This window comes from Lynx canadensis, chromosome B1 (assembly GCF_007474595.2).
Source record: "Lynx canadensis isolate LIC74 chromosome B1, mLynCan4.pri.v2, whole genome shotgun sequence".
In the NCBI taxonomy this organism is placed as follows: domain Eukaryota; kingdom Metazoa; phylum Chordata; class Mammalia; order Carnivora; family Felidae; genus Lynx; species Lynx canadensis.
The window spans coordinates 165,456,319-165,479,463 of NC_044306.2; the positions used below are offsets into that span (position 1 = coordinate 165,456,319).

At 39.3% G+C, this 23,145-nt stretch overlaps 2 protein-coding genes across 2 annotated transcripts in view; both read left to right on the forward strand.

Moving 5' to 3' along the window:
- The window catches only part of TEC (tec protein tyrosine kinase), a 127,227-nt gene that overhangs the window by 41,539 nt on the left and 62,543 nt on the right, over positions 1-23,145 (forward strand). The window lies entirely within an intron of this gene.
- Positions 12,575-13,262, forward strand: LOC115512664 (eukaryotic translation initiation factor 1-like). The gene has a single exon (XM_032592996.1). It carries the CDS (start codon positions 12,738-12,740, stop codon positions 13,101-13,103), a length of 366 nt encoding a protein of 121 aa, XP_032448887.1. The 5' UTR covers positions 12,575-12,737; the 3' UTR covers positions 13,104-13,262.

Consider the following 23,145-nt stretch of genomic DNA (forward strand, 5'->3'; position numbering starts at 1 on the left):
AGGCTTAGAAAGCTTAAAAACTTGTACAAGGTCATACACTAATGAGTTGCAGGGCTGTTTTCTTTAAAGCCTATTTTTGAAAGAACCTTGATAGTCTGGGTAAAATTAGAAAAAAAATCTATTAAATCTCTCTGTAACACAGATGAAATTTTATGTTAAAGCTTTTTGACACTATTTTTGTTTACTACTTTCAGTTATGATTTTTTTTTAAAAATCATCTTTTTGGTAGAAGAAAGTCAGCACAAGTCAGGGTTTTTGTCCTGGCTCTGCCACTATCTAATTGGACTTCGTGAAACAATATTCTTCAACCCATGTATCTCTTTACGCTCTCAACTCCTCTTTTGTCATCTCTATTTCAACCCAACACGCATTCGATCTTTTACCAAATGCTATGAATTCTCCTTGCCTTCATCACAACCTTATTGCAGTTCCCAACTCCATTCTCTTGGTGGATTTACTGCCCTATTTGATTCTATTCTTGGTCCTTAATCTTTTATTTATGCGGCCATCATAGGGATATTTAAAACCTGTAGCTTTGTATCTTGTTTAGGATCAAGTAAAAACTCCTGAGCTTGGAATGCAAGGTCCTTGATGCCATTTTTCCTTGTCTTCCCTCTTTCCTCCTTCCACCTCCTGCTGAGTCTTCTACCTACTCTTTCACATTATGCCTTTCTTAATTTTTTTCAGTCTACTTGGCGTGATACGTTCCTCTGTCAGCCTGTGAGGATCCGTCTGTCCATCCCTCCTTCTATATTATCCATCAAAAATGTGTTGAGTGCCTAGCAAATGCTCATCTTTTCTGACTCACCCCAATGCCTACCTTCTCTGAAGCCTTCCCTGTATCCCTCCCACCAAAGGTAGAATCCCCCCCACCCACCCCAGCCCTCTGTGCTCTGTGCATGTCTTTGTTGGTGGCACCTTGGTTACCCAGCTTTAACTGCATAAATGTGTCCCCCAGTGGACTTTAAGCTCTTTGAGGGTAGGGCTCATAGCTTTTCCATCTTTGTATTTCCAAAAGTCTAGTGCAGAGTTGAAGATTCAGTACATGTTGGATGGCTGCATGGATCAAAGGAGAGATGGGCAGACCTCAAACTTCAGAAGCAGGCAGGACAGGTTTATCTTAAACATACATCGTAAAGAACCAGAGAGGTTGTCACACTGCTCATATGTAGAAGAGTCAGGATTCGAGTCCCTCCTATAATGCCACAGGTGCTTTCCTTATTTTATTCCAACATTCTTTGTAATGAGATGCTTGATATTATAATCTTTTACCCAGGTTAATTGTCAGGATGGTGAAGCAATCAGTTCTTAAGTATAATGGCGCATGTTTCTTGAATACTCTGGGTAGCCTCCCATATTTCTCTAGGGTCTTCTGGGTCTTATAGGGTTGTTCTCTTGACCACCCCTGGGAACCTGGAGACTCTTAGTGATATAGACATAAGAGCCTATTAAGGTTCTGAGATGATGTGATGTTTGTCTTTTAGTTGTATCTTTAGACTAGGTAGACCTCCCAGTGGGAAGCATAGGTTCACAAGGCCCTGCTAATCACTACCTGAACACGTATAATTTTCAGCACTTGTTAGGATTCTGGGGAATGGATGTGGACTGGAAAAAACAGTTGCTTTTACAAGTCAATTGGAAGCATTTACATCAGACTCTAGAGGTTACTGGGTAGTTCACCAGCTTGTAAAAAGTAAGACAGTGAGACAGCTCTAAATACTCCACAGACAGAACAGTGGTTAGTGTCCTAGGGGTTTTATTTGTTTGTTTTGCTCTGAGAGGTCTCAACTATGTTAACCCATGAAAACTCATTTTCTAGTTGGCAGTTGAGTTTCCTTGTTTTGGAAATTAGATTGTATCAGCTTCTTGTCTTGTGTCTCAGTTTCCTTTCTTGTGTCTCTTCTCCCACTTTTCATTCATATCTGTTTTCTTATTCTACTGTCCTGGATCTGACTTTCCTCATCATTAGTCACTTTAAAGGGCCAAGATCTGGGTCTGAAGTCCTACAATCTGATTTATTCCCTTATTTTGCCAAGTTAATCTATTTTCATTTAATGCTATTATTTTTTTTTCTCTAGGAAGCAGAAACCTATTTAAGACAGAAGAGGGGGAGAATACCATTCCTAAAATTTGGGGGGTAACTTTTTATTTTGCTATAGTTTCAACTTACAGAAAAGTTGGAAGAATAGTACAAGGGACTCTCAAGTAACCTTTATTCAGATTCACAAATTGTTTCTAGTTGCCCCATTTGCTCTATAATTCTCTTGGTCGCTGTCTTTCTCTTTATTTTTTAATTTTATTTTATTTTTAATGTTTATTTATTTTTAAGGTGGGGGGGGGGAAGAGAGGGAGACATAATATCCAAAACAGGCTCCAGGCTCTGAGCTGTCAGTAGCCCAACGAGAGGCTCGAACTCATGGACCATGAGATCATGGCCTGAGCCAAAGTTTGACGTTTAACTGACTGAGCCACCCTGGTGTCCCTCTGTCTTTCTCTTTAAGTGCATGTTGTTCTCTGAACCATTTGAGAGAAAGTTGTAGACATTGCCCCTTTTACCACTTAAAAGGTCTTTGTGTATTGTCTAGGAACTAGGTCCATTCTGTTTTATAACCACAGCATAATGATCAAAGTCCAGACATTTAACAGTGATACAATACTATCATCAAATCCAGAGTCCGTGGTCAAGTTCATTCATCATGCCACGGATGATTTCATTGCTACTTCTCCACTTTCTCCTCTTGCCAAGTCCTGGATAGAATCCTGGTTTACATGTTGCATTTTGTTGGTCAAGATGTAAAGTTTTTAAATGTCCATGGTGAGAGGAGGAGAAACGTATAGAAGAGATGCTGTTTTTTTTTTGTTGTTGTTACAGCCTATAACATGCCAGCTATCATATGAATACTCAGTGATTGTGTGTGAATGCCTACAAACGTGAAATCAGATTTAAAAACCTTTGCAGTCTATTCCCTTTCTCTCATTCTCATGGTCATCATTAGGAGTGGGGAGATCCCCCTCCTCCCAAAGAAATTATTGTAGCCTGGTCCACTAGGATGAGTAAAAATCACTTATTCCAGTTTCCATGTCCTCCCACCTTCAGTTTTAACTTTTATTCTTCCATGTTAAATGGTTGCTAAGGATCTGGCTATGATAGCTGTGGTTCATTCCCTTGAGTATTTGTATTACAATGAGACAAGAAGTATAAGGAAAATCAATATTTTTGTTCAGAAATGGTTACCCAGTTTATCTTATTCATAAGACTTAGCTCTCAGCAATTTTTAGTGACATCAAAAAGTCAAATTTCCCTCAAAGTTTTACTTAACAGTTTTTCCACTGAATATATTCAAAAGACTGTGCCATAGGCACTGAAAGCAATTATGAAAGGAACAATCCCCACGATGTTTGGAAATGGCATTATAGTTGAAATAAATATAGTGTTTCTCTCCACCTCTCTTTTCCCACCTGCCTATCTTGAAAGAAACTTCTCTTAATTGGAAATGTGTGTAACTTGTTGCAGTTTTTTTTTTTTTTAAAGAACTGTGTTTGACAATCATGATTTTTGTAACATGAGTTTTATTTTTCCCTGTTGCATCATGACCTACTGGGTTGGGGATTCTTAGAAATCTTTGAAGCTACTTTTGTAATTAGTAGTTTCTAGTAAGTGTTGATGAAGATAGGTATGATAGCACTTATCCTGAGGGACTGTTAAAGAAGAGATCAAATTACATGAGCAGAGGAAGGTTTGGTGGCAAAAGTATAGATTCTGTGGATTTTAGGAGGTGGTGGAGGTTGGAGGTGTTGGAGACATCCACTTGGCCAAGGGTTGGAGTAGGAGCAACGTGGGTCAGGGAATGCCCCTTCCGTACAGAGGGGACAGCACGTGCAGATACCATGGGCATGGAAGGGGGTTTGCTATATTTGTGGAACCGTTCTGTTCTAGACCTATATAGGCTTTTTAAAAAAAATTTTTTTTTTTTTTAATTTTGAGATGGGGAGGGGCAGAGAGAGAAGAAGAGAGAGAGAAACCCACTCTCAGAGTGAAGCCCAACTCAGGGCTTGATCTCATGACCCTGAGATCATGACCTGAATCAAAATCAAGAGTTGGATGCTTAACCAACTAGACCTGTATAGATTTATATAACTGATAATTACCGGTACACGTGGATAATTGATTTGTTAGTAAGAAAGAATAATTATACAATTTTAGAGCTGGGAGGCATTTTTAAAATTTTTGTTTGTTTATTTATTTATTTATTTATTTATTTATTTATGAGAGCATGGGTGGGTGAGGGTGAGGTGGGCAGAGACAGAGAGGGAGAGAGAATCCCACCATGTGCGGAGAGGGAGAGGGAGAGGGAGAGAGAGTGCAGAGCCCAGAGTGGGGCTTGAGCTCACCTGAAGCAGCGCTGGAACTCATGAACCGTGAGATCATGACCTGAGCCAAAGTTGGACGCTCAGCTGACTGGGCCACCTATGTGCCCCTAGAGGTGTTTTAAAGAATGACCCCCCAATTTTTCACTTGTGGGGACTGAGGGTAAGGAAATGATCTGCTTGAGTTCACCTAGTAAGCTAGTTGCTAAGCCTGGACCAAAACTCAGACCTGAATGTTCCTGTGTTAGCCTCTGATTGTATAATCTTAGTTCTGGGAAGGATATAGTATTTGGGGTGCTCAGGTAGGTTGCTTGAGAGTACTTACGAGCTTGTACACAGAATGGGCACTATCTAGTGACTCTTAGGATACCTTTGCTTAAAAATACTAATCACTTCTCTGCCTTTGAAGTTTTGCTCTTTTTGCACCTAATAGTTCCTTTCCTTTATCTCTAGTCCTCCCCTGCCCTCAAAGGTTATAAATGCCATGCCCTTTTAAAATTACTGTTATTATAATAATAATCAGTAGTAGTGTTATAGCCTTTTCCCTCACAAACTACATAATAATCTCCTTGAGGGCAAAGAAGAAACCTATCACACAATGCCTCGCACCCATTAGGATCTCAAAAAAGGTTTTGTTGACAATAATTACCATGGTGATAGTGTTTTGGGGGGAGCAGAAAGGTCTTTAGAGACATTGTGGTAATTATTTCTCTTGCAATTTTGTTTCATTTTATTTTTTTAGGAGATACATTATTTAAGTTTAGAAACAAAGCTGCATTTCTCCAAACTAAAATGTGGACGTTATTTTCAACTACAGGAGTCTGAACTGTCAGAAGTCCTACAGCAGTTTGAGAAAGTGAAACTCCATTTTGAGTTGTTTCTAGGTTGTTTAGGACATGCTGCATCTTAGCATGGTTGAAACTGGTCAGGCACACACAGGGAATTATCTATAAAAGGGAGCGTAGAAACACCTGTGTTGTTCAGCAATTCATTCTGTGACTCTTAGAACTCCTGCCATTAATGGCCTTTGAATTTTGTGAATATACTGTACTTCTGAGATAAAATATTAAAGTTTGACGGTTACTACTTCAGATAATCGAAAATGGTGTAGTCTTATTACTAAAGCTCATTTACCTTTTTAAGTTTTGAAAAAAAATTTTTTATATTTATTTATTTTGGAGAGAGAGAGAGAGAACCAGCGTGCGACCAAGGGAGGGACAGAGAAGGGGAGACGCAGGATCTGAAGCAGGCTCCAGGCTCTGAGCTGTCAGCACAGAGTCCAACGTGGGGCTCAAACCCACAAACCACGAGATCATGACCTGAGCCGAAGTCGGACGCTTAACCGACTGAACCACCCAGGTGCCTTTAAAATTTTTAATCATGGAGAATTGTCTATAATACTTGCACCCTTCCACATTACTGAACACCTAAAATGAAAAATTGCACCCAAAATAGTTGTTTGTTGAATAAAACTAAATGAATAAGAGACTTAAATGAAATCTCTCAGTGATTTTTAATAGATTTTGGGAAGGGAATTCCCCCTTCCCCCAATTATCCTAGTCGTATGAGAAAACTTTTTTCCATTCTATCTTTATTCCACATAATCACATAGGTATAGCTGTTCTTTAATTTTATTTGCCACAGCAAAAAGGAACATGAAAGTTATAATTCCCTGCTCGTGAGATTGTAACATGTGAATTTTTTTTCATTTTAGAGGAACACATATATATAATTGTTTATTTATAAATGGTATATATAAAATTATATATTTATAAGTTATAGAATGTATAAATCTTGAAGTATTATATATAGTTACTAAATCTATATTAATATGTTAATTAATTTTCTGGCAGAAGAGAGGTCATAAGCCCGTACACTTAAAAAAAATTTTTTTTAATGTTTATTTATTTTTGAGAGAGAGAGACAGAGCACAAGCAGGGGAGGGGCAGAGAGAGAGGGAAACACAGAATCTGAAGCAGGCTCCAGGCTCCCAGCTGTCAGCACAGAGCCCGACGCGGGGCTTAGAACCCACGGACCTCGAGGTCATGACCTGAGCCGAAGTTGGACACTCAGCCGACTGAGCCACCCAGGCGCCCCAGTCCATACACTTTTATTTGTTACACAGGCCTCACGTCATTTGTCTTGCTCATTATTTGAAGGATTTCGAGTACGTACAGTGTGCTAGGGGTGGAGGAATTAAGGGGTGCAGGACTCTGGCTCCGTTAAGCTTATAGGCTGCTTAAGTTATAGTTCTGCTTTCGCGGGCTCGTAATGACAGACTTTATTCTACTGCATCCACCGGGCTGTGAAGCTGGAGTTCCCATCCTCACACCCCACTGTTTGCCCTCGCCTGTGTATTTCTGGAGTATCTGGGACTCTTACACTTCACTTGCCTTTGGGTTTCCAGGGGTGATAGGGGGTGGTGGCACAGACAGGATTTCAAGGTTTCCTTCTGTTGTTAAATTTTAGTTGGCTTAGATTTCACAAAAGTGCAAGTGTTTTGCATACATATTGCGATACTGTGTACTCGCTAGCATTTCCGTGAAGTGTATCTGCAGATAACCAACAGATTTCTGCACTATTTACTTTGCAAGTGAAGAAACTAGGGGACAAAGCCAGGTCACCTTCTCTGAATTGACATCCCATCTGACTAGATGAACCAAGATGTCTTATCTTTCTGGCTAATGTGCTGTCTGTTAAACCACATTGTGCTAATGACCGCAAAGGGGGCCTGACTTCCTTAAACATAACTTCACTGACCACCTGTATACATAGTTTCCTTCCTCCTTCCCTGCTTTGGCTCTATGTATCAGACCTTCAAAAGGCAGTTCTTTTAACCTTGATGGTTTGTGTTTCTTTTTTTCCTCACTGCCCCCCTGTGAGGTGGGAGTCCTATGCATACAAGTAAATTAGAGTTTGTGGAAGAGAGACCTACAGAGAGAAAAGATTTCTGTGAATGGTTGTGTGAAAGAGGTTGAAAAGGGTTATGCTTAGATGGTAACCCTTAAGAATTTTAAGGTGGGTTTGGTTAAATAGTTCATTTCATAAATACTTGATTCTTCACAGAAAAAACTCACAAGTAACTCAATTAAATGTGAATTTAATCACTCATAGTCAATCCCAACAGGAGAGAACAGTGTCACAGCTGGAAAGGACCCCCTATAAATCTACCATAATATATTAAGTTTGTTTAACATTTTTTATGAGTTAAGCAAATGGAGTTTTAGGTCGATTCAGTCCCGACTAGGATTGATTACAGTACAACATCAAAATAAATGGTACAGATTTGAATTGTCATGGAAAAAGGTGAGTAGCTTTATGCTAAAGATCAAATATGTAATTCAGAATTTTTCTTTTCTTAAAGAAAATGTTTATTTCTGAGAGAGAGAGGGTCCCAAGCAGGCACCACACTGTCAGCACAGAGCCCAATGCGGGGCTTGATCTCGTGAGCCGTGTGATCATGATCTGAGCTGCAATCAAGAGTCAGACACTTAACCGACTGAGCCACCCAGGCACCCCAGAATTTTATTTTTAAGTTTTATTTATTTAAGTAATCTCTACACCCAACATGGGGCTTGAACTCATGACCCGAGATCAAGAGACGCATGCTCTTCTGACTGAGCCAGCCAGGTGCCCCGTTTTATTTTTATTTTTTATTTTTTTACTGGGTCATTTCTTTATTTTCAGATGTCCCATTTGATCACTTTTTTTTAATTTTTTTTTATTTTTAACGTTTTTTAAATTTTTTTTTAATTTTTTTTTTTTATTTTTGAGACAGAGAGAGACAGAGCATGAACGGGGGAGGGGCAGAGAGAGAGGGAGACACAGAATCGGAAGCAGGCTCCAGGCTCTGAGCCATCAGCCCAGAGCCCGACGCGGGGCTCGAACCCATGGACTGTGAGATCGCGACCTGAGCCGAAGTCGGACGCCCAACCGACTGAGCCACCCAGGCGCCCCATTATTTGATCACTTTTTAAGCACGGATGTGATGACTGAAACATCTGTAGGAAACAAAACCCAAATCCACTGGATGAGATAGTATATTCCATGAGGTTCTCGAATCAATTTATCAGCAGTTGTCTGCTCTCCCTTAATTATAGGGAACTGCAGTTGTGGTCTAAGGCTCATTTCCAAATTAATAGGGTTTCTGTGCATTAGAGAGTGAGAGATTAACACTGTGGGCTCTGGAGCCAGATTACCTGGGTTCAGATCCTAAATTTGTTACTTTTTGCTGTGTGACCTTGGACAAGCTACTTAATCTCTACACCTCATTTTTTCATCTTCAAACTGGGGAGAAAGCAGGACTACCCTTCTAGGTTCTGGTAAGGAGTAAATGGGTCGCTGTATGTGAAGGGACCAGGGCAGTTCCTGGCATAGAGCAGGTACCATATAAGCACCGGCAGTTTCTGTTCTAGCTCTACACATGAGATATGTTGCACTCTCACCCACTTTTGTCTTTGTTATATATGTATTTCAAGGTTTTTGCTCTTGAGTCTGGCTTTTCTCAGATCTAGACGTTTTTGCGCTAAGCATAACTGGGTCATTCTCCTAGGATCGCAGGGGATCCACTCTTTGAATTCATCTCTGTTGCTTGCAGTCAGCTGCATTTGGGGGTTCTGGTAACCGGTGGAAATGCATTCCTCAGAGTAAGGCTAGTTCACATCCCGGCATCTCTGAGCCTGTGTTGGTAGAGCTCTCACTGGGACTGTCTGCTCTGAATGTTTTCCTCTGGAAATTTGTGAGTGGAGAGCGTGATGGGATCCTGGCTGTGATAAATGTGCTGCTTCAGTGTGACATTTTCATACACCAGAGGTCGGTCTGCCCTGAAGTTAAAGAAAAGCAAGCATTTAGAGACTTTTCATTCCAGAGCCCTTTCTAAGGTTCCGGGAGGCACCCTAGCAGTTTTGTATTCATAATTTTGCACTTAAAAAAAAAAAGTCTTCTTCTTAAAGCGTATAAGCTTCAGGCCACTCAAAACCTTGATCTGTTTCTACAGAGCGTAAAGACTTTATTTGTCCTAATACCTGACGCCATCTATCAATTCTGCCAGTGAAATACTCCCAAGCACCTCCATTGTAAACCATCGCATCTATAATTGGTTTCTGTCCTTAGAAGTCTTCCTTTCAAGAACAAAGTGTTATATGTCTACTTTAATCTGTTAAATTTATCTTTAATACTTTCAGAGTTGTTTTTTAAAGTACCATACATTCTTTTTAAGTTTGTTTATTTTGAGAGAGAGAGAGAGAAAATGTGCTAGTGGGGGAGGGGCAGAGGGAGAGAGAGAATCCCAAGTAGGCTCCTTGCTGTCAGTACAGAGCCTGACACGGGGCTCAAACTCACGAACCGTGGGATCATCACCTGAGCCAAAATCAAGAGTCAGATGCTTAACTGACTGAGCCATCCAGGTGCCCCAAAGTACCATACTTTTCTTGTTAAATGAATTCCTGAGCGTGTTATGGTTATAGTTCCTCTTGTGAATAAGTTATTTTTCATTGTATGTTTGTTGTAATTAGGTGCTGTTAATATATAATCAAGCTCTTGATCATTATAAATCTATTTTGTAACTTACCAGTATACCATGCTATTTCTAAATATTACATGGAGGCACAATTTTCTATACCAACTTTGCTATAAAAAGGATTATTTTCTATTAAATTTAATCCAAATAATGGATAAATTTGCTAATTTTTTAAAAGTTAGCAAAAATAAAAGCATTTTCAGTTCTAAGTAGGAATACTCAAAAGGGTAGGATTGAATATTTCTTTGCTGAGCAAATTTTAAACTGTGTGCTGGAGGGAACTATTGATGGTGGAGGAATGTACATAACTAATAACAGCAAACTTTCTGAATTGACTGAAATATAAAATTTAAAAGCAGGGAAGTCTGAGTTTGTAATTCATAATCACTACCAATTGGTGGAGTAAGGAGATTCAAACGTAGGCCATTTGACTTAGAAGTTCCCCAGACATCTCTACCTTAATTTTCTAGCCAAATAAGCAAACAAACAAACAAACAAAAAAAAAACATGCCTCTTTTTACTTGAATCAATTAAAAAATTACTACAGTCAATTATTTTGTGGTGGATAATTTTCCAAGCTCTGAGGACACAAAAACATATACAAAGCAAATGTCCTGTTGTCATGGAACTTACATTCTAGAGAAGAAAGGCAGCATACAGATAAACCAATAAATATCTCCCACCTTGAAAAAAAGCAAAGCAGGATGGGAGGGGTGGGGACTTGCATGCTTGTGGGTTTTCTTTCTTTTCTTTTCTTTCTTTCTGTTCTTTCTTTCTTTCTTTGGTCAGTGGTCAGGGAATAGAGATCTTAAGAAAAGACAGGCAGGGGGGGAGGGGAAGTCCTTGGGGAGGGGAACCGGGACTGCAAGGCGTCAGGAAAGGCAGGTGGTGCTTCCGTGCTCGGGGAACAGCAGAGAGGCTAAGGGGCTGAAATGGAATGGAGTGGAGTGTAGTGGTGGGGGAGGCCAGAGATCTTTGGGGGCCATGGAGAAGACTTTGGATTTTTTGTTTTTTAATGTGATGGGAGATTTTGGAGGGTTATGAGCGGGGAGTGACAAAATTTAGCCCTTCTGTTCATGTACTTCAAGGCACTGGAGCACAGTGGAACATGAATTGGCAGAGAGAAGTGGCTGTGCCAGCCAGTTTGACCCTGGGGAGGTCATTTACCCAGTCAGTGCCCCAGTTTCTACTCTAAAATGAAGAAACTGGATTATATGAGTAATTCACTAGAATCGTTTTCATGGCCAATTATGATTCTCAGATCTTAAAATAGTTATTAAACATCCACATGTATTGACAGCAGTTGTTGACTATGGGGAAGAGGAGACCCTCCCCTTCCCACTTTCCGCTCAGACTTTGGGACTTCCTTGTCTCCGCCCTGAGCCTTTCCCCTTGAGCCTCACCCCTGCCTCTGAGTAGGTGTGTGTATAGTGGTGTTTCACTGTCTTTTCAACCTGCATTTCTCGGGTTACTACAGTAGATGAGCAAGTCTGTGTATTTACATTGTCCATTGGCATTTACTCTCTGTTGAAGTGCCTGTTTGGATATTTTTCCTTCTTTCCCCAATTAGAAAAATTTCTTACTTATTTTTAAAAGATACATATATTCTGAATCAAACTCATTGTCCCTATATGCTTTGCAGATACTTGTTTGTACTTGGTGGCTTGTCTTTTTTTTTTTTTTTTTTTTTAATTATGGTGGTAAAATACGCATAAAATTTACCATTGTAACCATTTTAAATTGTACGGATCAGTGGCAGTAAGTACATTCGTCATGTTGTGCAACAATTACCACTGTCTGGTTCCAAAGCTTTTCATCACCCCTAACAGGAACCTTGAGAAAGTTCTGTGTGCACTTAGGAAGAATGTGTATCCTGGTGCTTTTGGATGGAATGTTCTGTAAATATCTGTTAAGTTTATTTGGTCTATTTAAGGCTGATGTTCTCTTATTGATTTTCTGTCTGGATGCAAGTAGGGTATTAAAGACCCCTATTATTATTGTATTTCTGTATATTTCTACCTTTAGGTCTGTTAATGTTTGCTTTCTATATTTAGGTGCTTCTATGTTGGGTGCATGAATTTTTACAAATGTTATATCCTTTTGTTGGAATGACCCCTTTGTCATGATGTAATGCCCTTTTTTGATTCTTATTACAGTTTTTGTTTTAAACTCTGTTTTTTCTGGGGCACCTGGGTGGCTCCATCGATTAAACGACTGACTTTGGCTCAAGTCATGATCTCACAGTTCTCGATTTCAGGCCCCACATCGGGCTTTCTGCTATCAACACAGAGCCTGCTTTGGATCCTCTGTCCCCATCTCTCTGCCCTGCCCTGCTTGCACTCTCTCTCTCAAAAATAAATAAACATTTAAAAAAAGTCTATTTTTTCTGATGTGTGTATAGCTACCCCAACATACTTTTGGTTTCCATTTGCATGGAAGATCTTTCTTTGTTCCTTCACTTTTAGTCTGTTTGTGCCTTTTACATCTAAAGGAGTCTCAGGGCACCTGGGTAGTTGAGCATCTGACTCTTGATTTCTGTTCAGGTCATGATCTCATGGTTTGTGGGATCGAGCCCTGCATTGGGCTCTGCACTGACAGCAAGGAGCCTGCTTGGGATTCTCTCTCTCCCTCTCTCTCTGCCCCTCCCCTGTTCTCTCTCTCTTTCTCTCAAAATAAACAAATAAACAACAAAAAAATGAATCTTTTGGCCCTAGTCACTGACCCACCTCTGAGGACTCAGCAGCACCACCCTTGAGCCCCTTTGCTTCCCAGTGCTCTGTCCCGCGTGCCAACCTTCTCTCACCACCACCTTCCGTGGGCCGTTTCCACCAAGGAAAAGGGATTGTATCTTATGTCTGCTATCTGGAATCTCCACTCTTTTGGCCCCTTTGCTGATGCAAGTAAGGGTGATAATCTGTTTCCTGCTAAAGATTATATCCATAAGCATTCATCGGAGAATAGCAGCAGAAAAATCCAGGGGATTGCTGATGCTTATGATAAAAAGAAACTAGTGAAGGTCTTTAAGAAGAAATTTGCCTGTAATAGTACTATAATTGAGCATCCAGAACATGGAGAAGTAATTCAGCTACAGGGTGACCAGCACGAGGACGTATGCCAACTCATAGAGATTGGACTGGCTGAGGACGACCAGCTGAAGGTTCATGGCTGTAAGTGCTTTTGGCTCACTGAAGCTTTAGTGAGGATTTCCTCACAATGAGTAGAATTTGCCTTCTGTCCTTTGTCACCCGTTTAAAAACCTCACAGCTTATGTAATGTAACCATTTCGGATCCACTTTTAACTTGGACTAGTGTTACTCCTTCATGCAATGAACTGAAAAGAGCCAAAAAGAAAAAAAAAAAGACTGAATCTCTTATAGGCAGCATATAAATGGGTCTTTTTTTTTTTTTTTTTTTCCTTATCCATATAGCCACTCTGGGTCTTTTGATTGGAGAGTTTAGTTCATTTATACGTAAAGTAATCATTGATAGATACATACTTATTGCCATTTTGTTAATTGTTTTCTGGCTGTTTTTGTAGTTCCTTTCTGTTCCTTTTTTCTTCTTTTGCTCTTTGTGATTTGATGACTTTAATGGCATATTTACATTCTTTTCTCTTTATCTTTTATGTATTTACTATAGGTTTTTGCATTGTGATTATCCTGAGGCTTACATGTTACAGTTTATAACAGCCTGTTTGAAGTTGATAACAACTTGTTTGATCACATTCTAAAAGTCTACATTTTTACTCTCCCCCCATGCTTTATGTTTTTGATGTCACATTTTACTCTTAATCTTGTATATCCTTTACTAATAATTGTAATCATAGTCACTTTCACTACTCTTGTCTTTTAATCTATACACCACCTTTGTTAAGTGATAAACCCCACTACCTTTACTATATATTTTCCTTTCCAGTGAGATTTATTCTTTCATATGTTTTCTTGTTCCTAATTAGTGTCCTTTCTTTTCAGCTTAAAGAAGATCGTTTAACATTTCTAGGGCCAGTTAGTGGTGGTGAAATCCTTTGGCTTTTGCTTATCTGGAAAACTCTCTCTCTCCTTTAATTGTAAATGATAACTTTGTTGGCTAGAATATTCTTGGTTGGAAATTTTTTTTTCTTTCAGCTCTTTGATTTTATTGTGCCACTTCCTTATGGCCTGTAAAGTTTCTGCTGAAACAAAAAAATTTTTTTTGCTGCTTTTAAGATTCTTTCCCTGTCTTTAACTTTTGATATTTTAATTATAATATGTCTTGGTGTTAGTCTCTTTGGATTCATCTTATTAAACTCTGGTCTTCCTGGCTCTGGATTTCTGTTTCACTTCCCATATTAGGGAAGTTTTCAGTCGTTATTTCTTTGAATAAGATTTCTGCCCCTTTTTCCCTTTCTTTTCCTTCTGGGATTCCTATAATGTGAATGATAGTCCGTTTGATGTTGTCCCATAAGTCCCTTGAGCTATCTTCACTTTTTTAAGATTCTTTTTTCTTTTAGCTGCTCTGATAGGGTGACTTCCACTTTTTTGTCTTTGAATTCACGGATCTTTTCTTCTGCTTCATCTAGTCTGCTGTTGAACCCCTCCAGTGTATTTCTCAGTTCAGTTATTGTATTCTTCAACTCTGTGACTTCCAGCTTCTTATTTCTTTGTTGAGGTTCTCACTGGGTTCATCCATTCTGTTCCCAGTTCAGTGAGCATCTTTATGACCATTACTCTGAACTCTTTATCAGGTAAATTACTTATCTCCACTTCATTAAGGCTTTTTTCTTAGGTTTTATCTTGTTCTTCAATTGGGAACAAATTCCTCTGTTTCTTCATTTTTTTGCGGTCTCTGTTTTGGTTTCTATGCAGTAGGTGAACCCCTCCGCCCCCAATTCTGAAGGAGTGGCCTCACATAGGACATGAACCTTGTCATTCAACCCTGCCCCAAATCTTGTTTGTGCTTCTCCAAGCAGCCTATTATATTTTTCATAGCTCCCAGTAGTTGAGATTATGCCAAGACCTGTCAGTATCTCAAAGGGGGAGAAGATCTTAGCACCTAGATTCAGGATGATTGGAAGCCAGACCCATAGACAACAACTTTTAAAAGTATGCAAATATATACAGTTCTTTTGGACCACAAGCATAAACCCCACTGGCCACCAGAGCCAGGCTATCTGGAGGCTTCCTTTGGGCAGAAGTTGCAAAAATTGGGGCTCCAGATGAGTATATAAGCTATTTTCTTGGAGAAGTTTTCTTCTGGGATAGATCATATGGTAGAAACAAGTCTGAATAAATTTAAGAGAATTAAAAGTGTATCAAGCACCTTTTCTGACCACAGTGGTATGAAAGTAGTAATCAGTTATGTGAAGAAAATGGGAAAATTCACAAATATAAGGAGATTAAACAACATGCTACTGGACATCCAATGGGTCAAAAGAGAAATTAAAAAACACCTTTAGACAAGTGAAAATAAAAATACAAAAAATTCCAAAATCTGTGGAATGCAGCAAAAACAGTTCTGAGAGGGAATACATAGTGATAAATGCATACTTCAAGAAACAAGAAAGGTCTGAAATAAACAACCTAACTTTATACCTCAAAGAACTAGAAAAAGAAGAACAAATGAAGCCCAAAGTTAGAAGAAGGAAGGAAGTAGCAAAGATTAAACCAGAAGTAAAAGAAATAGAAACTAAAAAACAATAGAAAAGATCAATGAAGTTAAGAGCTGTTTCTTTGAAAACATAAATGAAATCGGCAAAGCTTTAACTAAACTCATTAAGAAAAAAGAAGACTCAAATAAAATCAGAAATAAAAGGGCTGTTAAAACTGAGATCACAGAAATACAGGGGGTCATAAGAAATTACTATGAACAATTATACACTAACAAATTGAGCAACTTAGAAGAAATTAATAAATTCTTAGAAGCATACAACTTACCAGGACTGAATCATGATGAAATAAAAAATCTGAACAGACCGATTACTAGCAAGAAGATTGAATTGGAACCAAAAACCTGCCAACAGGGGCGCCTGGGTGGCTCAGTCGGTTGAATGTCCGACTTCAGCTCAGGTCATGGTCTCGTAGTTCATGAGTTTGAGCCCCACATCGGGCTCTGTGCTAACAAACAGCTCAGAGCCTGGAGCCTGCTTCGGATTCTGTGTCTCCCCCCCCCCCCCCCCCCTTCCCCTGCTCATGCTCTGTCTCTCTCTGTCTCTCAAAAGTAAATAAATGTTAAAAAAAAAATTAAAAACAAAAACAAAAAAACAAACAAAAAAACCCTGCCAACAAACAAAAACCCAGGACCAGATGCCTTTAATGGTGAATTCTACCAGATGCTCAAAGAAGAATTAATACCAATCCTTCTCAAACTCTTACAAATATAGAAGAGGAAGGAATTCTTCCAAACTCATTTTGTGAGACCAGCATTACCCTGATACCAAAACCAGACAAGAATGTCACAAGAAAAGAAAATTACAGGGCAATATCCCTATGAAAATAGATGCAAAAATCCTAAACAAAATATCAGTACACTGAATTTAATAATACATTAAATTTTTATACACCATGATCAAGTGGAATGTATTCTAGGGATTCAGAGATGGTTCAACATTTGAGAAGCAGTTGATGTGATACACTACATTAGCAAAATGATGGATAAAAATCATATGATCATCTCAATATATACAGAAAAAACATTTGAAAGAATTCAACATCCATTTATGATAAAAACTTCTCAACAAAGCAAATATATGGGGAATGTACCTAACATAATAAAAGCTATATATGACAAGCCCACAGCTAACATCATACTCAATAGTGAAAAGCTTAAAGCTTTCCATCTAAGATCAGGAACAAGGGAAGGATGTCCACTCTCACCACTATTACATAGTATTGGAATTCCTAGCCCGATCAGTTAAGCAAGAAAAAGAAATAAAAGGCATGCAAATTGGAAAGGAAGAAATAAAACTCACTATTTGCAGATGACATGACATTATATGTTAAAAACTCTAAAGAGACCATGAAAAAACTGTTAGAACTAATAAATGAATTCAGTAAAATTGTAGGACACAAAATCACACACACACACACACACACACACACACACACACAAAATCTGTTGTATTTCTACAGACCAATAGCAAACTGTCAGAGACATTAAGAAAACAATCTCATTTAAATTACATCAAAAAGAATAAAATTCCTAGGAATCAATGTCACCAAGGAGGTAAAGGATCTGTAAAAGGTAAAGACCTTTGCTAAAAACTACAAGACATTAATGAAAGAAATTGAGGAAGACACAAATGGAAAGATATCCCATGCTCATGAATTGGAGGAATTAATATTATTAAAATGTCTATTCTACCCAAAATGATCTACAGATTCAGTGCAATTCCTATCAAAATTCCGATGACATTCTTCACAGAAATGGAACAATCATAAAATTTGTGCGGAAACCCAAAAGACTCCAAATAGCCAAAGCAATCTTGAGAAAGAACAAAGTTGGAGACATCACACTCCCTGATTCCAAACTTATTACAAAGCTATAGTAATCAAAACAGTATGGTATTAGTATAAAAACAGACATATAGATTGATAGAGCAGAATAGGAGCCCCAAAATAAACCTATGCTTCTACGGCCAATTAATTTATGAAAAAGAACCAAGAATGCACAATGGGGAAAGGACAGTCTCTTTAATGGTGTTTGGAAAACTGGACAGCCACATGCAAAAGAATGAATTGGACTATCTTACACCATACACAAAAATTAACTCAAAATGGATGAAAGACTTGAACATAAGACCTGAAACTATAAAGATCCTAGAAGAAAACGTAGGCAGCAATCTCCTTGATATAGGGTTGGTGACGATTTTTTGGATATGACACCACGAATAAATGCAACAAAACCAAAAATAAAGGAGACTACATCAAACTAAAGAACTTTTGCTCATCAAAGGGAGCCATCAACGAAATGAAAAGGCAACCTACTGAATGGGAGAAAATATTTGCAAATCATATTTAATGAGGGGTTAATATCCAAAAATATATAAATAATTCATACAAGTCAATAGCAAAAAAACAATCTGATTAAAAAAAGGGCAGGATACAAATTATGGAAAGAGTCCAAATGTCCACTGACTGGTGAATGGATAAAGAAGATGTCATATATATATATATATGTATATATATATATACACAATTGAATACTACTTGGTGATCAAAAAAGAATGGAATCTTGCCATGTACACCAATGTAGATGTAACTAGAGTGTAATATGCTAAGTGAAATAAGTCAGTTGGAGAAAGACAAATATATGATTTCACTCATATGTGGAATTTAAGAAACACAGCAGATGAACATAGAGGAAGGGAAGGAAAAAGAAGATAAAAACAGAGAGGGAGGCAAACCATAAGAGACTCTTAAATGCAGAGACCAAACTGAGGGTTGCTGGAAGGGAGTTGGTTAGGGGTTGGGCTAAATCGGTAATGGGCATTAAGATAGGCACTTGTTGGGATGAGCACTGGGTGTTATATGTAAGTGATGAATCACTGGGTTTTACTCCTGAAACCAATGTTACACTGTATGTTAACTAACTTGGATTTAAATAAATAAATTTTAAAAAAAGGACAGATGGGGCGCCTGGGTGGCGCAGTCGGTTAAGCGTCCGACTTCAGCCAGGTCACGATCTCGCGGTCCGGGAGTTCGAGCCCCGCATCGGGCTCTGGGCTGATGGCTCAGAGCCTGGAGCCTGTTTCCGATTCTGTGTCTCCCTCTCTCTCTGCCCCTCCCCCGTTCATGCTCTGTCTCTCTCTGTCCCAAAAATAAATAAACGTTGAAAAAAAAAAAAAAAAAAGGACAGAATATCTGAATAGATATTTTTCCAAAGAAGACATACAGATGGCCAACAGGTAAATGAAAAGATGCTCAACATCACTAATATTCAGGGAGATGCAAACCAAAATCACAATGAGATACTGCTTCACACCTGTTAGAATGGCTGTTATCAAAGAGACAAGAAGAACAGGCATTGCTGAGGATGTGGGGTGCTTTGTTGGTGGGAATGTCAATTGGTACAGACACTACGGAAAATAATATGGAGGTTCCTTACAACATTAAAAGTAGAACTACCATATGATCCAGCAATTCCAGGGTATTTATCTCAAGGAAACAAAAACACTAACTCAAAGAGGTATATGCGTCCCTATGTTTATTGCAGCATTATTAACAATAGTTAAGATAAGGAAACAACCTAAGTATTCATCAATGGATGAATGAATAAAGAGGATTGTATGTATGTACAGTGAAATATTATTGAGCCATAAAAAAAGAATGAAATCTTGCCATTTGTGACAGCATGGATGGACCTCAAGGGCATTATGCTAAGTGAAATAAATCAGTCACAGCAAGACAAATACTGCTTGAGCTCTCTTCTATGTGGAATGTAAAGAGCAAACAAAAACAACAGAAACAAAACAACCCCCCCCCCCCGCCAACAACAACAATACAAGAACACCAAGCTTATGGATATAGAGAACAGATTAGTGGTTGCCAGAATTGGGGTGGGAGAAAAGGTGAAGGGAGGCAGAGGCTAAAATAGTTTAAAACTAAAGTAATCAGCAAAAAAAAAAAAAAAATCACAACAAAACTTAGACTTCATAGTTTCCCGTATTTTACATATAAAACCTCTTTAAAGCATCTTTTGAAAGTAAAAATGAGCTGCTTCCTATACATTCTGAGATAATCCATTGGTTCCTAAATTGCAATCACATTTTCTCAGCATTAAGGTTCAAAACATTACATGCAAGTAAATGAGGCTTCCTTAGCATGTCAACATGTAGTTTTCACGGACACCTAAACATCGCTAGAAATATTTTTTGTTTTGTTTGTTTTTATTTAGAAAGAAGTTCAATTAGATTCTTTGTTAATAGTTTCTAGTCCATAAATTTAAATTACTAAACTCTACACATTAACATTCTACACTTCTGTCTTTAGCTTTTGATGGTCTCTATTGATGTGGGAAACAAAGGCAAAAGAAAAAATTAAATTTCCTTACAACTTAACAGCCCATAGATAAGTCCAGAGGGACCTTCCCCTAGGAGCTCGGCTGCCTCTGTGATGACACTTTGCTAAGGGCAAAAGACAATCTTAGCCCAATCCCTCCAGGCTACCAGAAATTCCTTTGGAAACTTCCTTTATCTCTACTCCCCCAAGATATATGTTGGCAATCATACTCCAAGCATATGGCCCACTGATATACATCTAAAGGGTCTCATGACTGAGTTTTTACTAAACAGTAATAAATGACCTTTTCCTGACAGCAGCTAGCCCCCTCAAGGTCTTGGAAACCTTGCTTCCAAAATTCCTTAGAGACTTACATGGCTTTAAGCTATCCCTAACCCCCTCCCAACGTAAAGGTATTTTAATCAGTCACTTGTCACAACCTCAGTGCAGATTTTTCTGCCCTTAGGCCCTGTCCCAAGGTTTTAATAAAACCACCTTTTTGCACCAGAGATGTCACAGGAATTCTTTCTTGGCTATTGGCTGTGAACCCCAACATTTTCTACACCATCTATGACTATCGAATGTAGGAATAAGGAGTCGGCAAACCTAGGGTCTAGTGCTGGTTTGGTCTTTGGGACCAGGGAGTCATGTAATTACTCTGAACCTTACTAATCTTGTGCCTAAAGGGCAGGGGCAGGGGGTGGGTGGGGGTGGGGGTGGGGAGTAGTATCTGCCTTACCTATTTCATTCAGTTGTGAAAATCTTATTAAAAAATGGTAGTGAAAACATTCTGCATCTTAAAAAAAATAGTTATTGTTATTACTTAATGCTCATTTGATTGCCTTTATCTATCGATCATCTGAAAAGTCAGAAAGTATTAGATTATATAAATCCAGATGGCACTGAAGCACCTGGGTGGCTCAGTCGGTTAAGCATCTGGCTCTTGGTTTTGGCTCAGGTCATGATCTCACGGTTCTTGAGTTCAAGCCCCGCATCAGGTTCTGTGCCGACAGCTTGGAGCCTGCTTGGCACTCTATCTCCCTCTTTCTCTGCCCCTCCCCTGCTTGTTGTCTATCTCTCTCTCCAAATAAATAAAAACAAACTTAAAAAAAATAAATCCAGATGGCACAAAACTACATAATTAACACTTGAAAAACTGTATATAGCTTTGATCATTCCTCAAAACAAAAAGAAGGGGGGAAAAAAGCAGCTGGAAGGTATCAAAAGGGTCACTAAAATACTCAAAGGGAAGGGCTGTCAGTGTAAACAACTAGACTCAACATAGAACCCTCAAGACTGATACAAGGAAGGCCATGAGAGGAAAGCAATGGATCTTAAGGAAGGAAGGAAGGAAGGAAGGAAGGAAGGAAGGAAGGAAGGAAGGAAGGAAGGAAGGAAGAAAGATCATACCCATTAAGCAGTCAATCCCGATTCCTCCCTCCCAGCCCCACCTCCCCACCCCCACCCCTAGCCCCTGGCAACCAGTAACCTGCCTTCTGTCTCTGGATTTACCTATTCTGGGTATTTCATATAAATAGAATCATATGTTACTTTTTGTGTCTGGCTTCTTTCACTTAGCATAATGTTTTCTAGGTTCATTCATATTGCAGCATGTATCAGTATCTCATTCGTTTTTATATCAAAATAATATTCTATTATATGGAATATGTTTATTCATTCATCTGTTCATGGGTATTTAGGTTGTTTTCACCTTTTGGCTACTGTGACCCGAGCTGCTCTGCATATTCACGTACAAGTTTTTGTGTAGACCTACATTTTCATTTCTCTTGCTGGGTCATTGGGTGACTATGTTTAACATTTTTAGGAACTGCTAGCCGATTTTCCAAAGGGGCTGCAATTTTTTTGTATCACCCCCCCCCCAGGCATGTATGGGGGTTCTAATTTCTCTACATCCTCACTAAGCCACTTGTTATTATCTGTGTTGTTGATTCTAGCCATCCTACTTAGTGTGAAGAGGTAACTCATTGTGGTTTTGATTTGCATTTCCTTTATGGCTAATAGTGTCGAACATCTTTTCATGTAGCCTATTTCTTTTTAAAATGCAGATGTGCTTGCTGTTTTTGGTTAGGCAGAAAAACCTGTTTGACAGGAACTCCATCTTTTTTTGTCTTTTTTTTTTTTTTTTTTTTTATGAAGTAGACACTGGGGTCCTAGTAAATGTTTAGCAATTGGGAAGCGAGGGAGAAGCCCTGCTTTTCAGCACTTGCCAGTTTCTGTCGAGTAAGTACTCCCACCAAGGCAGATTTCCAGCCACCAAGGTGACACTGAAAGTGGAGCAGGGAAACGGTGTGCACAATAGGCTCTCATGAACTGCCATGGGCTGACTCTGTCGCATCAATGGAAGGAGAGAGTGGGCAAAGGGAGCCTCATTTAGGGTTGCCTGGCGTCGTGCAACGTGGCTGCTGTACGGCTGGAGGGCTGCCGTTCTCCTGTTAGCCTGAAGAGGAAAGAATATAATGTTATTGAGGGTCTAGCACCTATCGAATGTTCACCACAGTCTTCTGAGGCAGGTGTTACTATCTTATTTTCAGAGAAATCCAAGGTTTAGAGAACATAGGAAGGAACTCAGTGATTCACAGCTATGAATGTCAAAGTGTTGACATTTGAATACAAAGCATATTATTGTACTCATTACTATCATTTGTCACAGCAAAAGGGTACAAAGCAAAATCAGCAGAAGGAAAAGGCACATGGGGTAAAGTCCAGAGGAGACCAGGCACAAGCTTGCAAGACCCCTTTTCTCAGTGGAGTCCCATAGGACCTGCTTAAAAACTCCCATCAGTGAGTTGTCTACCAGGAAGCTCATTAGAGACCCAGTGCCCAAGCTTTTTTTGTTTTTTTTGTTTTTGTTTTTTTTTATTGGGGACTGGTTGGGGATATAGGCACCCTCTGTCTAGCATGTACCACATTGCAGACTCCAGAAGGCAAAGCAGATGCTCAGCATAAACCATATTGTTTGTACCAATAGTTTAGGCACAAAGAGCTATTCTTACCAGTGCTGGGAATGGTGGGATCTTCCCAAAGTCCAAGTTCCCAGAAGCCAGCCAGTGGCCGACTGTAGAAAGGCAAGTAGACCTTTCTAAGAATAGCAGTCTCGAGGGGCGCCTGGGTGGCTCAGTCGGTTTAAGGGTCCGAGCTCAGCTCAGGTCACGATCTCGCGGTCCGTGAGTTTGAGCCCCGCGTCGGGCTCTGGGCTGATGGCTCAGAGCCTGGAGCCTGCTTCGGATTCTGTGTCTCCCTCTCTCTCTGCCCCTCCCCCGTTCA

Bases quoted from the DNA above. Each gene is read 5' to 3' on its own strand.
- LOC115512664 (XM_032592996.1), top strand. From the start codon at position 12,738: ATGTCTGCTATCTGGAATCTCCACTCTTTTGGCCCCTTTGCTGATGCA.